The sequence below is a fragment of the Tenrec ecaudatus genome, chromosome 3 (assembly GCF_050624435.1).
Source record: "Tenrec ecaudatus isolate mTenEca1 chromosome 3, mTenEca1.hap1, whole genome shotgun sequence".
Lineage (NCBI taxonomy): Eukaryota > Metazoa > Chordata > Mammalia > Afrosoricida > Tenrecidae > Tenrec > Tenrec ecaudatus.
Window position 1 is genome coordinate 168,285,292 of NC_134532.1, and position 18,939 is coordinate 168,304,230.

General features: G+C 40.3%; 1 protein-coding gene across 1 annotated transcript in view; it reads left to right on the top strand.

The window, feature by feature from the left end:
- The window catches only part of PDCL2 (phosducin like 2), a 45,125-nt gene that overhangs the window by 8,461 nt on the left and 17,725 nt on the right, over window positions 1-18,939 (top strand). The window contains exons 2-3 of the mRNA XM_075543580.1: window positions 8,365-8,485; window positions 11,147-11,237. Of these exons, the coding sequence (XP_075399695.1) occupies window positions 8,365-8,485; window positions 11,147-11,237 (212 nt within the window). The remainder of the gene's footprint in view (window positions 1-8,364; window positions 8,486-11,146; window positions 11,238-18,939) is intronic.

Sequence of the window (18,939 nt, forward strand, 5' to 3'; positions counted from 1 at the left end):
ACACCAATACACTTGAGAGAAATGTATAAAATCTTGAATCGCTATGACATAGCATTCATTTTTAATCTGCTCAGTATGAGTTTATTATTATTAGTGGTAATACATAACAAAATATTTGTCATTTCAACATGCTACATAAACTAGTCAGTGAGATTAATTATATTAGCATATATTACTACTATAACCACTACCGATTTCCAAATTTTTCTCTAGTGCCCTTTAACAGAGACCAGTACCTTTTAAGCAATAAATCCTGATTTTCTAACCCATCTACCCATGGTAACCTCTAATATACTTGAGTCTCTGCAATTTCCTGTTATAGATATTTCACTTAAGGGGGATAATACAATATTTGTCTTTTTGTCTCTAGCTTATTTCACTTATGATGTTTTTAACCACAGCCCAGTTTGCTGTACTGTGCTGGCTTGGGTGTGGCTGTGACGTGAGAGGCTATGCCATTGTATTTCAAATACCGTCATGGTCACCGTGCTGAAGAGGTTTTAACAGACCTTGCAGCCCAAGAAGAGACTACGAAGAAGGAATGGGCTGCCCGTTTCGGAGGAATTAGCCATTGAAAACTTTATGAATAGCAGAACAGTGTCTGATAAAGTGCCAGAAGACAAGCCCCTCCGGCTAGAAGGCACTTAACATATGACAGGAAGAGCCTCCTCAAAACAGAGTCTGCTTTAATGATGTGGCTAGAATAAAACTATGGGGACTTTCATCTGCTGATGGGGCGTGACTCAAAATGAGAAGAAATGGTCGCAAACATCCATTGGTAATTGGAACTTGGAATGTCCAAAATAATGGATTTAGGAAAATTGGAAATCCTCAAAAATGAAATGGAATACATAAAGGTCAACATCCTAGGTATTAATGAGCTGAAATGGACGGGCGGTCGCTATTTTGAGTCTGACAATTAGATAGTTTACAATGCCAGGAATGAAAAGTTCAAGAGGAATAGCATTAATTTCATCATCAAAAATGAACATTTTAAGACCTATATTGAATTATAAAGGAGCCCTTGTGGCAGAGTGGCTATGAGATGGGTTACCATCCACAAGGTTGGCAGTTCAAAACCACTAGCCTCCAAGGAGTTTCTACTCCTGTAAACAGTACAGTCTCAGATTCATGGGGCAGCTCTGTACTGTCCTATAGGGTGGCAGTGAATTTGCTTGTTTTTTAATATGGAATTACAAGGATGTATGTGATGAGATAATTTTGAAGGAAGAAGTTCATGTTGAACTAAAGATAATGAAAAATAAGGCTCTGAATTGTGGTGCTGGCAAATAATGTCGAAAGCATCATGAACTGTTAAAAAACAAACAAACAAACAAATCTGTCTTGGAAGAAGTACCAACCAGAGCGCTCCTTGGAGGTAAGGGTGGTGAGACTTCATCTTACATACTTTGGACATTTTGTCAGGAGCGACCGCTCGCTGGAGAAGGACATCATGCATGATAAAGTGGAGGGGCAGCAAGAACGAAGAAGGCCCTCAGAGAGATGGACGGACACAGTAGATGAGACAATGAACTCAACCATGGGAACCATTGTGAGGATGGCGCAGGATCAGGCAGAGTTTAATTGTGTTGTGTCTAAGGTCATTATGGGTTGGAACCAACTCCACAGTATTTAACAACAAAAGCATACATGTTGACATCACCACAAGGAATCATAAGAACCAAATCAACTACATCTGTGGAAAGAGATACTGGAGAAGAGCAATTTCATGAGGCAAAACCAGGCCATGGACCAAATGTGGATGGAACACACCATATGTTGCTTATATACAAGTCCAGGCTGAAGCTGAAGAAAATTAAAACAAGTCCACGAGAGCCAAATTTAGAGAGCATTTCCAGAACAAATTTGGTTGACTGAACACTATCATCAGAAGACCTGACAAACTGTGGGAGGACATCAAGAACATCAGACAAAAGAAAGCAAAGGGTCATTAAAAAGACAGGAAAGAAAAGACCAAAGTGGATGTTAGAAAACACATCTTAACTTGCTTTGAACATAGAGTAACTAAAGCACTGAACAGAAAATCTCAACAGGAAATTCAAGAAAACAACGTAAAGCATTATAATGGCATGTGCAAAGACCGGGAGTTGGGTAACCAAAAAGGAAGAATGCACTCAGCATATGAAAACTGAAATATGGAGCCTTCGTTGTAATACTAAAGGATTCTCTGGGCAAAACATTGAGTGATGCAGGAAAATCAAAAGAGGGAAGAAATACACAGTCACTCTACCAAGAAGAAATGGTCAGCATTCAGCCAATGTATTGAAGGAAGAAGTCAATGCTGAACTAAGGGAATGATTGGAAAACAAGGCTCTGGGAGCTGAAAGAATGACAAATGAAATCTTTTTTTAAATCATGTTATTGGGGGCTCTTACAACTCTTTTTTTCTTTTTTTTAACATTTTATTAGGGGCTAATACAACTTATCACAATCCACACATATACATACATCAATTGTATAAAGCACATGCATACATTCTTTGCCCTAATCACTCTCAAAGCATTTGCTCTCCACTTAAGCCCTCTGTATCAGGTCCTCCTTTTTTTTCCCCTCCCTCCCCGCTCACCCCTCCCTCATGAGCCCTTGATAATCCACAGATTATTATTTTGTCATATCTTGTCCTATTCGGAGTCTCCCTTCCCCCCTTCTCTGCCGTCCATCTCCCAGGGAGGAGGTCACATGTGGATCCTTGTAATCAGTTCCACCTTTTCAACCCACTCACCCTCTACTCTCCCAGCATCACCCCTCACACCCCTGGTCTTGAAGGTATCGTCCACTATTTTTTTAAGCGTTCACTCTTCTATGACAGGAAACTTAGAAGACAGCTATCTGGCCAACCGATGGGAAGAAATCCATATTTGTTCCCATTCAAAGGAAAGTGAGCTAACCAAATGAGGGAGTTATCAAACAATGTCATGAATATCACATGCAAGTATAATATTCTGAAGGTCCTCCAACAATGGTTGTAGCAGTACAGTGAGAGGGAGCTGCCAGAAGTTCAGGCTGGATTCAGAACATATGTAACAAGGGATATCGTCGCTGACATCTCTGAAAGCAGAGACTATTGAAAGTTTTTGCTTGTGTTTCATTGACTATGCAAACGCATTTGTGTGAATTTTAACAAACTCTGGATAACATTGTGAAGGATGGGAATTCTGCAACACTTCTTGTGTTCATGGGAAACTCGTGCAGAGACCAAAAGTCAGTCTTAGGAGAGAACAATGGAATACAACTTGGTTTACAGTCAGAAAAGATATATGTTGAGTTTGCATCCTTTCAGTAAATTTATTCAATCCGTATGCTGATCAGATCCTTAGAGAAGCTGGACTGTATGGAGAAGAGCATGGTATTGGGATTGGAGGAAGGATGGTTAGCAAGCTGAGATGTGCATATGACACAACCTTGCTTGCCGAAAGTGAGGAAGACTTGAAGCACTTGCTGATGAAGATCAAGGAGTGCAGTCTTCAGTATAGAGTACAACTCAATGTAAAGAAAACCAAAATCCTCACAACTGGACCAATAGACAAGATCACGATAAACAGAAATTGACATTACCAAGGATTTCATTTTACTTGGATCCCCAATCAGTCCTCATGTAATTCTCAGGCAAGAATTCAAACGAGCTATTTCATTGGGTAAATCTTGTTACACAAGACATCTTTAAAGTGTTCAAGAACCAGGATGTCACTTTGAGGACTTGGTTACACCTAACCCAAGCCATGGGATGTTCAGTTACCTCACATGCATGTGGAAGCTGAACAATGACTAGGGGGCACTGGAAAAGAACTAAGACATTTGGATTATGGTATTAGGGAGAAACTTGAACGTACCATCAACTGAGAGAAGAACAAGTCAGTCTGTCTTGGAGGAAGTACAGCCAGGATGCTCAGTGGCACCTGACCAAAATGCATTTGAAAAGATTAAAAATTTAAGAATATATTCTCTGACAAATTGAAATTTTTCATACGATACCTAGAAAAGCCTTATTTACTTTTAAATTAAACAGGCAAATAATAAGAATCAGATATTAGAAAATATTTTATCAAATGACAATAGAAATTTATCAAAAATTGTAGGATAAGATATAGGATTTGTTTAAGGGAAATCAGTACCTTTACATAATACAAAGAGGTTTAAAATCAATTATTTAAGTTCCCACATTAAAGGAAGAAATAAAAAACCATGAACAACATATAATAGAGAGGATTCTCTTTTTTAAAAGTTTTTATTTTCTAAAATAATTTCCCTGTGGTATTTCTAATATTACTTATTTGTATTTTTTGCACATTTTTCTTTTTGAAAATTTAATATCTATATCATATCATTCCATAGTTCAATCACCCCAAGGAGAATTGTACAATTGCTTCCACAATCAGTTGCTAAATGTTCGTTTTTTACATGGGCTCCTTGACCTCATCTCCCCTTCACAACCCACCTCCCCCACTAACATCTTCCCTCCAAAACCCATAGGTTTTGATTGAACCTCTATAGGTTCAATCAATCTGGGTTTCACATATCAGAAAAGTAAAAACATCCTACAGCACCACTTCAAGAGGGTGACCTCCAGCGACATGACACCTCTGAGATGTACCTTAATACAAACAAACCAAACAATACAAACCAAAATTACAGAAAATTTTGAAAACCAGATCAGGCCCAGCATGCAGCAGAGTGGGGGATCTACTGATGAAGTTTTAAACCAAATTTATGCCTTTGATCTTTTATACTCATTTCTCCAAAACTCTCTATGCAGTAACCACTTCCCGCCCTCCCTCAATTGTAGACAGAGGGAGTTCTCCAAAGACGTATTTCCTAACGTAGTTCCACAAATGAATCCGGGTTCCCACTGTCATCCGTACAACTTTTGCCCTTGTTAATCTTCTCTATTGTATGTTATTCATTTTGCCATCTGCTTTCATCTTCAATTACCTTTGATGCATTATGCTGTCCTTTCCCCAGCATTCTAAGTTGGAAGCATAGACTATTAATTTTGAAATCTTTCTTTTCTAACATGTCTAACATGGCATATATTTAAATTAAGGCTCTAAAATATTTTATGAACTGTTTAAATCAGAACCCTCATTTTCAGATGTAACTTTATTTGTATTCAGTTTCTAAATAACTCTTTCTAATTCCTTTGTGATTTATTTTTATATTCATGGGTTGTTTAGAAATGTTGACTTCCAAATATCTGATGGTCCCTTTGTTATTGCTCTCTCTCTCTCTCTCTCTCTCTCTCTCTCTCTCTCTCCTTTGCTGTAGTCACTGGACTCATATTTTGCAGAGTTTTGCTCAGCTGCTCAACCTCTTGGCCCCAGAATTGGCAGTTATTCTCAGGAGAGTGGCCCCCAATGCCAAACTCTTTTCTGTAGGTCTCCTTTTCCTCCATGATCTTGGCTCTGATTCTTTTCACTGCCTTGATGAATCTTCTGTGCCTTCAGATGTATTCTTATTTATTTTCCCTAGTTTTTTCTAATTGTTCTGAGCAGGAGGGTTAGTTTGAATTACCAAACTTTCTATTACCAAACACAGAACATGTGATGGTTGTGATTTCTAATTGTTATAGAGTTACAGTAGGGGAGGACGGGGGAACATATCCCAAGGATCGATGCATAATTCCCCTCCCCAGGGGGATGAACAACAGATAAGTGGGTGAAGGGAAACAGACATCAATGTAAGATATGAAAACAATAGTAATTTATAATTTATCAAGAGGTCACGAAGGTGGGAGAGTGGGGGAGGGAGGGAAAAAAGAGATGCTGATATCAAGGGCTCAAATAGAAAGTAAATGTTTAGAAAATGATGCTGGCAACATATGTACAAATATGCTTGATACAATTGATGTATGGAATGTTTCAAGATCTGTAAGAGCCCCCAATAAAATGATTTTTTTTGAGTTACAGTACGAATGGGGATAGGGAAAGCTATTGGACAAAGGGACCATTAAAAGACTCCGTGGAGATAAAGGGGGAAATAAAACTAAACTTCAGCCAGAAAAACAGAAAAGAGAAATATTTGTATTTTTAATCTGCATAACAAATCACCACAGATTTGGTCGTTTAGAACACACATTTATTATCTGCCAGTTGCTCGGTGCACAGTAGTCCAGAGAGATGACCCCCCAGCGACCCCGACAGGAGTAAGGGGTCTGTGAGGGCACAGGAAGGGGAGGGGGCAAGGAGGGTGGTGACAGCATTGATGATTGTCTAGCCCCATCCCTGATGGGATTGAACAACAGAACCATATGGGAAGGGAAGGGATATATTGGAATGAGTAAGATATGACAATAAAAATGATTGTCCAGGAAAACAAAACAGGATTCAGACATGGCTTTGCTGGATGTCCATCCCACAAATTATGGTCAAAGTGTCTAGAGCTGGGGACGTATTTGAAGTCACAACAAAGTAATGATCCACTTCTAACCTTACTTACATGGTGCCTGGCAGAATTGAATTCTTTGGGGGCTATCTGACTCAGTTCTTAGCTGGCTTTTGGCCCCAAGGTGACCTCAGCTCCCTGCCACATAGGTTGCCCCATAGGTCAGATGACAACATGGCCGTTTCTTTCACGGAATCCAGTAAGAGTGCTTGGCAGCAAAGTGGAATTTGCAGTATTATCACAGACGGTAACCTCGGAGACGACATTACTGACCCTTTTGAAACATTTGGCTCCCTTTCACCAGATTTTTTTTTTTAAGTCTGGTTACTTCCTACGATAGTCTCCATCTCTACCTTGTACCTTCTTTCAGCCTGTCTTTTCAGTGTCTACCCAGAAGTAAGGACAAACACAAGCTACAGAGAAGAGGGAAAGGGGCTAGGGATGAGAAATGACATTACTTTGCCTCCCTGTCCTGTGGGTTACACGTAAGTCACAGGTACTGTGCTCAAGGACACGAGATCCCACAAAGCTGGGAAGACCAGTAGATGGAGATCCTTCAAGACTGCCATAGACTCTGCTTTCCACATTATCTAGTCGTATACAAGTTAGTTCTTCCTCCTCCAGGAAATGTCAGAGAATATGGACAAGTTAGACAATATTTAATGTGTTACATAATAAAAACAACAAAAACCATCCATGCTGCCCTGGAGTCAATGCTGACTCACAGTGACCCCCTGTGGGTTTCCAAGATTACAGGAGTAGAAAACCTAGTCGTTCTCCCATGGAGGCTATTGGTTTCAAACTGCTGACCATGCGGATGACAGCCCAATGCATCACCACTACACCACCAGGGGTTCTGTTTATAGCTTCTTCAAAAGCAACAAATAAAAGATCACAACCTATGTAACAAGGGAAACAGGACAAACTCATAGAAACATATGGTGGCTGGACAGAAATTGAACTGTGAAAAGATTGTTGGCCTCTTGTAAGATTTACCTTATGATGACAGTCCCACAAGACTGTACAGCTGAAAATAGAAACAAGTTCACCTGGAGGTCTTGAGGGCTAATCTGGCAGGAGAAATAAAGCAATATTTGCGCATGATGTGAACTGACATGACTCACTATATCATCTGCGAGTTTTCTATGGCTAATAAGTTTAATCTCTCTCTCTTTTAATGTTTTAAAGAAACTTGTGGGTCACTAACGACTCCAAGTCCAGTTCAGTTTTACTTTTACTCTCTTTTTTAGCTGCTCAGACAAATGTTTAGATCTGAGGTTTAAGGAATCTGAAGGGCTTTTATTATTATTATTTTGTAATGAGATTTTTATTTAATCCATTGCTCTGACTTTACTCTTAATGTTTGACATATATGTTCTAAATAGATTTCTCATGAATCTTCTCAGTATATTTATGGGTAGATGATGTACCCCATTTATCACAGTGTATATGGGGCCTTCAGAAAGTTTGTGGAAGAAGGAATTAAAAGATAATGGAAAAACTGAATAAAAAGAAAATGGAATTTTCCCATGAGCTTATTTGAAGCCTCTTCTTTTAGTTCCAACAGTGCTGGGAAATCATGGGGGTGGGAGAACACACACTAGAAACACTGTCATCAAGTTGATTCTGATTTATAGTGACCCTGCTGTACAAAAGTAGAACTGCCCCCATAGGGTTCCAATACTAGTCTCTATGGGAGCAATAGCCTCATCTTTCTCTTGAGGAGCAATGAGTGGGTTTGAACTGCGGATCTTGCAACTAGCAGCCCAACGCATAGTAAATAACATCACCAGGACTCTTTGGAAAGGGGAATAGTTAGGTCAATTTACTCTAGTCTTTTACACAAATTAACTAGCTATGTTTAGAGTGCAGGGAAAATTATACTTGGAAATGCCACAACACATGTCAATTTTACACGTACATATTAAAATGCTCAAGTATGTTAATTTATGTTTTTCTATATAGGACCCAAATGAAGACACAGAATGGAATGACATTTTGAGAGACTTTGGCATTCTTCCTCCGAAAGAAGAACCAAAAGATGAAATTGAAGAAATGGTTTTACGTCTACAGAAAGAAGCAATGGGTACGGTTGTGCATTTGGTGGGCTGGATGAAGAGGAGACTACAGTTATGGAAACCCCCTTGCCCTCAAAACAAAACAAAAACACTGACATCAAATGGATGCCACTCACAGGATTCCTGAGATCTTTCTCAGAGCAGAACGGCTCATCTTTCTGGGGCAGAGCAGCTGGCAGGTCTGAAACTGCATTGTCGCGAGCAGTCCAGTGCTTCCCTGACTCCATGGCAGTCCGTTTGGTTGGATTAGAAAACATTTGTCAATACTTCCAAGTGTGTGTAATAAACTAAATTTATGGGGTCTAAATTTGATTATTAAAATGAAACTTACTGTCATTGAGTTGATTCTGATTCATAGAAACCTTCTAGGATGGAGTGGAGCTGCCCCTGTGGGGCTGAGGGTGGAACTAACTCTATATCAGCAGAAAGCGTCATTTTTCTCCTGAGGAGGAGCTCTAGTGTGTTTGAGTTGCCCACCTCAAGGTTTGCATTCCAATGAGCCACCTACTATATTATCAGCGCTCATTACATATTAGTTCAAAAATTTGGGAAACAGCTTCCTGACCAACTGCCTGGAGGGGATTCATATTTTTAACTCCATATTGCTAACTCCAAATAAAGATGGCACAACAGAGTGTGAAAATTATCAAACAATATCATTAATATCACTTGCAAGCCAAATTTTTCTGAAGGTCATGCAAAACTGGTTATACTTCGTCTAGAGCTGCCAGAATGTCGAGCTGGATTCAGAAATGGACATGGTATGGGGGATATCATCGCTGACAGTCAGGTGGATCTTGGTAAAAGCTGAGAATACAAGAAATATGTTTACTTGGGGGGAGCGGGGAGGGGAAAAGAAAAGATGACCTGATGCAGAGGGCTTAAGTGGAGAGCAAATGCTTTGAGAGTGATTAGGGCAAAGAATGTATGGATGTGCTTTATACAATTGATGTGTGTATATGTATGGATTGTGATAAGAGTTGTATGAGCCCCTAATAAAATGTTTTTAAAAATATGTTTACTTATGGTGGGGTTTTTTTTGACTATGCAAAGAGTTCAACGGGGGGCATCAAAACAAACTATGGACAAAATTAAGGAGACTGGAAATTCCAGGACACTTAATTTTACTAATGCAGGACCTGTTTATAGACCCAGAGGCAGTTGTTTGAACAGAACAAAGGAATACACTGCGGTTTAAAATCAGGAAAAGTGTGAGTCAGGGTTACATCCCTTCACCTTACTTATTCAATTTGTATACTGAGCAAGTAATCCGAGAAGCTGTGCTTTTTGAAGACGACCGTGGCATCAGGGCTAGAGGAAGACCCATTAACCATGAAAATGTGATAATACAAGCTTGCTTGCTGAAAAGGAGGAGGACTTGAAGAGCACTTGCCGATGAAGATCAAGCCTTCACTATGGATTACAACTCAATGTAAAGCAAGCAAAACTCTGCACTGCTGGACTAAAGTATCACGATAAACAGAAAACGCTGGCGTGGTGGAGGATTTCCTCTTGCTTGGACCCACGAACAATGCTCATGGAAGCAGCAGTCAAGGAAGTGAACGATGTACTGCATTGGACAGATCTGCTGCACTAGAGTTCTTCAAGGTGTTGAAGAGCAAGGATGGCACTTTGAAGATTATCAGGTGCCCGACCTGAGCCATGGTATCGTCAGTCACTTCTTATGAATATGAACGTTACATAATGAATAAGGAAATCTGAAGAAGAATTGAGGCATTTGAATGATGGTGTTGGTGAAGAATATTGAAAGTGCTTTCAGAATGCTGCCAGAAGAAGAAGCAAATCTGTCTTGGAAGAAGTATAGCTAGCATGCTCCTTAGAAGACACTCATCTCATGTACTTTGGACATGTTGTCAAGAGCCATCAGTCCCTGGGGGCGGGGGAGAGGGAAACACCGTACTTGGTAAAGTAGAGGGACAAGTGAAAAAGAAGGCCTTTGGGGAGAGGGATTGACACCATGGCTGTCAGAATGGACTCAAACATAGGAACTGTGCTGCTGGCAAAAGAGCGGGCAGTGTTTCATACTGAGTGGGAGCTCACTCAGTGACACCGAACAAGAGCAGTTGATTCTCAAGGAACCCGGGTGGTGCTGTCTGATTGCTAGGAGTCAGATTATCCTGGTGGAAGCAACTTAATGAGAGTGGAAATTGATTCTTACATGTCATTTTAAATGTTTTCTGGTAGTTCTCTAAACTTTAGGAGAGTGATAGCAGTTTAATATTGCAGTTTTTCTGACATATAAAACAATATTGTAGCTGACTGCTTAGAAGAAATTGATCTCTATTTGTCTTAGATATTATTTTCCAATATGTGTCTTAAGTAAGAATCATTTTTATATGTAAATAATTATCTTTATAACAATCCATACAACAATTGTATCAAGCACATTTGTACATATGTTGCCATCATCATTTTCAAAACATTTTCTTTCTACTTGAGCCCTTGGTATCAGCTCCTCTTGCTTCCCTCCCTCCCCCACTCTCCCGCCCTCGTGAATCCTTGATAAAATTATAAATCGTTATTATTTTCATATCTTACACTGACTGCTGTCTCCCTTAACCTATGTTTCTTTTGTTCATCCCCATGGGAGGGGGAAGTAAGAGTCATTTTAAATTAATATTATCACCTTTCATTTTGCGTTATTCCAGTGAAACCATATGAAAAGATGACGCTTGCACAGTTGAAAGAAGCTGAAGATGAATTTGATGATGAAGATATGCAAGCAATTGAAATATATAGGTACAGTGATTTGTTTGGATTACTTAGAGTTTTTAATTTTTATGATTGTTATTTGGGCGAAAGTTTACAGGGAAAATGTATGCACATTTTGATTCATGACATTGATTGCAATCCTCACAATTTAATTAGTCTCTTCCTATTTCCTCCTCGTGCTTGCCATTTCCCTGTGTCCTTCTTTCCGCCTGTGTCCTGCCTCCTGCGCTTCATGCCTGAGCAAGGGCTCGCCTTTAGATCCCTTGTGGTTTGCTGTCTAAGGAATGGTCATGGCCTTGGTGTTATCGTTCCCTTCATAGGCCTGTCTCTTTAGCTAAAAGCTGAGCTCTGGAAGTAAGTTTAATTCCAGGTCTACAGAATAACTCAGTGCCATAGTCTCCGAATTCTACCAGTCTCTATCAAAATCGTAAGCCTGAAATTTTATTATTTTGAGTTTTGGTCCATCTTTTTCTCCCACTCTCTCCATCCATCTCCTTGCCATCTTTCTTAGTATGGTAAACAGTAACTATGTACCACCTCAGTCTTCTCTCACCATTGTGGAGGGTGAGGTGGGTGTACTCGATTTGTCCTTTGGCCTAAGTGTTTCCACGTGTTTTGGATTTTATTCAGTCGTCTTGGTTCTGGACAAAGAGAGACTAATAGTTACAACTTAGATGACTGTTCTATGTCTGAGTTTTTGAATGGAGAAAGTAGTTTAAGGATGAAACTAAGTACAAATCCTGTTTTGTCTATGAAATAAATAAAACAGAACAAAGCAGAATAATTTTAAATGGCATTTAAAAACCACCTACCTTTACATAAAAGAAATGACTTCATTATTTTTCTTAAAATTTAAGTAATATACAACACTTGCCCAAACTATATATGAGTAAAACAGGAAATATCAATAAAAGATCAGTGAGAAGAGGGCTACAATTGTTTCTCTAGCGTGTCTTTTGTTAGGTTCTAGAAGAAAATTATTATATTCCTCATTGAGGTACTACTTGTCTCACCAAGATAAAGGAGCTTGCTAAGAACCCAACAAACCCACTACCATCAAGTCTATTCTGACTCATAGCAACCCCCTAGGACAGAGCAGAACTGGTCCTCCGTGTTTCTAAGACTTTAAATCTTTACAGAAGCAGACAGCCTCTTCTTTGTCCTGGGGAGCAGCTTTTGGGTTCGAACTGCTGACGTTGCAATCAGCAGCCCCAGTGCCTACCCCACGGCACCACCAAAGCACTTTGAAGCTTGCTAACTCCAAAGGGTTGCTGTGAGGGCGGATGCTACTGGCAATGCTGTTCAGGATTTTGAGTCATGGCTTTGTAGAGAAGTAAGGATACTGAGCCAAAAGCCCTACATTAAGCCAACATCTTTAGACGGCATGGGGTTTGAAGTCCTGGCTCCCTGAAAAGATTGAAGCAGATCTTCTGGGTCTGGTTCCTTGGAGATGTAGAAGACAACCTTTCCGGAGGAGGGCTTTCCACTTAAGCCCAACAATGTCTACTGATAAAGATCATGCACCGGACACAACAATTAAAGACTTAGCAACCCCCGAGGACAATTTACCAAGGGTGACAACAGAAATAAATTTAGCTCCCCAAGGATTATACACAGTGCAGTTATGGGGGGTGGGGGGGCTGTATTAAATGTTTAAAGAAATATGAGCTGCAACAACAGAGATGAGCATGTATTGAAAGACTGAGGAATAAGCAGACACAATTGAAAAGTGCTGTGGCATACAGAACTTCATTGTACCCTAATTAAAGTGGCTATTTTCCTTGGCCTGGATCACTGAAGCCACGTCGGAGGGTTTCTATTGGTGAACAGGGGCTTGGGCAGACTGGAAAAACAAGTCACCTGGGAGGAAATAACGAGAAATAAACCAGACTTAGCAGCAATGGTTTAGCCTATCATGGAAAACAGACTTCTAACCTCCCTGAACATTAGAGGCTCAAAGTGCTTCCTCCTTGGAGAGAACATCTGCTTTGGGGAGGGAGCCTGTTCCCAGGATGCAGAAGCTCCGCACTGGAAACCCTCCCAAGCCTCGCCCTGCGCAGCACTTCAGTTATATGCCTTTGGGCCAAGATAAATCTGTAGTAAGAATTATGATATACTTTCTGTGAATTCATTGGGTTCTGGCGAATTATTGAACCCAAAGGGGCAGTGGGCAGTAGCAGGTCAGAATATAGGGTGTCACGGGGCTTCTGAGCATGTAGCAGGCATTCTACAGAGGTAACAAGAAACCAGCCCCCCATTTTGTGGCCACCAAATCATGAAGTTGGCCATTGTGTGGAATCCCAAACTTATGGCTGGTATCTGCTAATTTCACAATCCGACAAACATTGCCTTTTAACTCGGGAGCTCTGTTTGTGCCCCGGTGGTTAGAGTCATAGGAGGGGGGCAGCTGGCAATGAGGATGAATCAGTGGGAATCTGAAAACTGACTTCATTGAATTAATGCTGATCTTTACCACACCACTGGCAACAGTGATAAGATTTGACCCTGACTTGGTACAAATGAATACCTTCTAAGTGGAAACTATGAAGTTGAAATAAAATCCACAGTTCAAATAGCTTATTAGGTACACATGAAGAAACAGTTTACAGACGGGAAATTAAACAAAAAGAAAATTACTCACAATGTAAAACAAAGAGATAGAACACATAAAGGAGATATTCAGAGATGAAGAAGATAAATTGAGAAATATATCTGCTTTGAGTTCCAAGAAGAACAGAATGGAGGAGAGGCAATATTTGAATAAGTGATGGTGGTTGTGATACAATTCCTGAGTTTGCTTATTCTGGTAGAAGAAATGTGTTCCAAATAGGAAAAGTGAAAATAAATTCATACCTGGGTACATGTCAGTGGGCATCTCTAGTGCCAAAGACAGAGGGGAAAGGCTTAGAAGAAGCCCAACATCAAGAACCCATCACTTCCCATGGGACAGACTGAACAATGGAAGCCAGGAGACCGTGGGATAACATTGGAGCATAGCTGCTGTGTGATAACTTTGGCCTCCTCTTGCCAATAAAGAGAAGGCCAAGAACAGTGTTGCCGTACTGGCAGGAATAATGAACCTAATCAGCAAAAGGAGTCCTGGTGTAAGAAAAATTACTAGTTGGAGGGGTGCCAGTGGAGGGGCCTGAGGGCGTGGCCCCCACACCAGCTATGTGGACAACTGCCCCTCCCCCCAGAAGAATTTACATGAGAGGATGGCCCTGAAGCTGCAGCGAGGGGAGAGGGACGTGTCTGATCAGAGCACATGGGAGCAAATGGGGAAGAAGAGAAAGTGGAGCACATCCTGGCCCACCAGGCCTGGAGGAGGTCCTCCCCCCCCCCACTCTGAACAATCAATGCACAGAGTAGACCATATGGCTGATCCCACTCTGAGACATGACATCCCTCGCTGACACATGGCCGTAGGAGGACAACACTGGAGACTCAGTGTTGGGATTGGCTTGGACTGACTCTCTGACACTGAGGCAAAACACTAAAGAAGGCATACAGCAGAGCAAGGGGGGGGGGGCGGGTAGCAGATCAGGGAACTCCCGAGGGAGTGCAAAGGATAGACTCTGGGGCCAGAGCATGGCATCCCATTGGACTTGACTGGAGGACACACCTAGAGAAATCAGACCTTGATCTATTTACAGGTTTTTCTTTCTTTTTCAAATTTTTAAAATAAAAAAAAAATGACTAGTTGGGCTGCTACCACAAGGTCAAGAGCTCTAAATCACTAGCCACAAGAGATAGATGAGGCTTTCTTCTCCCATGAAGATTTACAGTCAGAAACACAGGGCAGTTCTATGCTGCCCTGTAGCATTGCTATAAATCAGAATTGACTCCCTGGCAATTAAGTTCAGGCATCAAGAGGAGACAGGGCTGATGCTCCAAAATGGGAAGGGAGTGATTTGTTTAACACTTAGAAGATGCACTGACACCACTTTTGCTATTCCTATGCCCACTTCTAAGTCTCGGTGAGTAAAGTAACCGTTATCTGATCAGGATATAATACTAGGATCTCAGACCCGGACGGGTTAAGAATTTAGGACATTGAGGTCAGTAGAAATTCTAAGATAGGGGGAGGGCAAATCTCTATTGGTTGATGCATTGAAAGAATGACTAGCAGCTAATCTATCTGGCCTCTATTTACAGCACTGGAAGCTATAATTTTTACCAATATTCCTTTTTAAAGTTTTCCCAGAAATATGACCATCAGATATGAAGAAACTGCTTGCATGGAATGAACTTCTTATGAGAAATCAATGGATCTCATCTCCACTTGGGAAGTTGCACTTCCTGCTTCTACTGACCTCCTATAGTCAGTGATTAATAAAGGAGCCAAAAAACGGCAGACACAGCCCCCACCCCCACCCCGCATCAAAGATAGACCAGTTTTGTGATGCAATCCACAGACCAGAGATTCCCATGGGCTCTGAAACCGAGTCTGCCCTGGTTGAGCACCTGCTTCTATAGTAGGGGTCTTCAACCTACAGGCTGCAGACCAAATCAGCCCACTGTCTATTTCTATAGGCAAACTCTTGTAGGAACACAGCCGACCATAGTCACTATGTATTGTACATGGTTGCTTTCCTACTACAGTGACAAAGTTAAATAGCAGTGACAGAAGCCATAAAATGTTTGCTGGTTGGCTCTTTACAGGAAAACATTTGCCAACCCTTGCCCTACATTTGATCTCTTCTGAAAGCACCCTTCAATGAAACACGCACACATGCATCCTTGTGTCAGATTCAGCTTCTAGAAAACACGGTCCAATGCAAGACGTTAAATTCTCATCAATCAGATAATGTTTAAAGTTGAAAACTGATGAAATTGTATGACTACTGCTCCATAGTCTGAAGTTATAACCAGAAGAGGAACTAAGCATTAAAAAAGTGCTTTCCTCTAGTTAAGGAATATTATAATGGCTATAATAATATCAGATCAAATGGAATAGATATAAATAGGAAAACTTCATCGTGTTAATTAACATTATATCAAAAGACATAACAATCCTAAATGTGCATTCACTAAGTGACAGAAAGAACTTCAAAATATATAAAGCAAAATCTGATGTAATGGAAATAAGTAGACAAAGTCCCATTCATAATTAGATATCTCAATATTGCTCTCTTAGCAAGTGATAGAACAATTAGAAAATCATTAAGGAGCTGGAGAACCTAACACTGTCAACACGGCCTCCTTACCACATAGCACTCCAAATAATAATAGCAGGAGCCACTGTCTTTTATGGGCTCATGGAGCATTTACTAAAACATACATGCAAGTAGTCTTCAAAAAAACCATGGCTCTCAGCTAGATGGCCACTTGTTTATCTTCAAGCCTTTAAGACCTCAGACGCTATATCTTTTGATAACTGGGCATCATCAGCTTTCTTCACCACATTTGCTTATGCACCAAAGCCCACATTGAAGAAGCACACCAGCCTGTCTGACCATGAGGTGTAGAAGGGACTACTTATCAGACCTCAAAGAACTAAAAATCATATCAGTGGGTGCCCACCTTCCTGATATGATCAATGAAGACAAGCGTGTGCATAAGCAAATGTGGTGAAGAAAGCTGATGGTTCCTGGCTATCAAAAGATACAGCATCTGGGGTCTTGGAGGCTCGAAGATAAACAAGTGGCCATCTGGTTAAGAAGAAGCAAAGCCACATGGAAGAAACACACCAGCCTGTGTGACCACAAAGTGTAGAAGGGACCAGGTATCAAGCATCAAGGAACAAAAAATCATATCATTGTAAATGTATGAGTGCAGAGTGGAGACTCAAAGCCCATCGGCAGCCAACCAGACACCCCCTTACTGAATGAGGGTGCAGAGTAGCAATGAAAAAACATGTAACTTTCCTCTAGTTCTTAAATACTTCTCCCCCCCCCCCCCACTATCATGATCCCAATTTCTACCTTACAAATCTGGCTAGACCAGAGGATGTACATTGGTACAGATAGCAACTGGAAACATGGGGAATCCAGGACAGATGACTCCTTCAGGACCAGTGGTCAGAGTGGTGATGCCTGGAGGGTGGAGGGACCATGGGATAGAAAGGGGGAACTGATCACAAGAATCTACATATAGCCTCTTCCCTGGGGGATGGACAGCAGTGAAGAGGGCAGGAGGAGACATTGGACAGTGTAACATATGACAAAATAATAACAATTTATGAATGATGAAGGGTTCATGAGGTAGGGGGTGTGAGGAGGGAGGGAGAAAATGAGCAGCTGATATTAAGGGTTCAAGTGGAAGGTAAATGTTTTGAGAATGATGATGGCAACAAATGCACATATGCGCCTGACACAATGGATGTATATATGGATAGTGATAAGAATTGTACGATCCCCAATAAAAAGGTTTTTTAAAAACCATGGGAAAATTCCATTGTCTTTTAATTCTTTCTTCTCAAGAGCTTTGTGAAGCTTCCTAGCAGACTAAATACAAATTTCAATAAAGTTAAAGGATTGGAATTCTCTTACTACAAATCAGAAATCAACAACAAAAGATATTCTGACAATCCGCAAGTATTCTGAATGACTCAACCCATTTTTAAATAATTCGTGGATCTAAGTAAGAAAAATATAAGAGAAAAACTTTTAAATTATTTTAAATAACTGGATATGAAAAAAAATTATCTAACTCTGTAGAGTGCAAGCAATGTAGTCCTTGAGGGCAAGTATCAAAAAGTAAGAATAATCATAAAAAATATTTTAAAACAGTGAAGTAGTTATCTGAGTCCAGACTGATATAAATAAGTAACTGAATACATACAAATTTGAAAGAAATAGCAACCCATTCCTTACAGAAAAATTAGAATTAATAAATGTAGATAGAATGAAAAAATAGAAAATTACTACTAGAAAACTATAGTAGTAATTGATATGGGCAAACTAATCAGTGGATGCTTTAGTGAGTAGACGTTGCACTAAGCAGCAACAGGATATAAATAATCTCAAAATATTTCTTGCCATACATTCTAATTATAAAGGGGAAAATTGTAGCTAACACCTTCAGCAACTGATCAGCAATAAGTACCCCAGCTAATTTATTCACAAGTATATCCAGTAGCCCCTTGATATGATCCACCGAGAAAGACCCATCACCTCTGTACTTTTCATCTTAATGGTGTATAAATTTAATTACATTCATGAGAAATCAGACAAATCCAGAAACTGGGATTTTCAACAAATACAAGTAACCGTTACTCTTCAGAAGGATCAGCGTTGTGGAGAACAAAAAACGACTGAGGTGCTTGACAAATTGAAAATCACCCAGATACAATGTGAGAGCCTGAATTGGATCGAAGGGAAATAACCTTGGTAGGAAAATTGGTGGAATCTGGATCAGTTCTGTCCTATTAAAGTTAGTGTCTTAGTTTGGGTGATAACTCTATCAGACATTAAGGGATGAAACTGGGAAAAGGGCATACCGGTTTTCGGTGCCTTATTTTCTGAAATTCTTTTCTACGTCCGAAAGTTTGTCAAAAGTTTAAACTGTAAAAAGGAAAGGAAGAATGAAGCAACAGAGAAAGCAACTGAGAAACTGCTGTAGCTAAACAGATGAAGGAAATCTGTATGTAAATATGCACAGTTTCGTGGCAGACATGCTAAACTGGTTCCTGGGTTCTTTGCAGCAAGGGCGGTGGATGTGATTTAAGTGTGGCGAACGCATCCACAAAAGTCATCAGACTAAGGCTCTCCCGAATAGACAGTTTCTG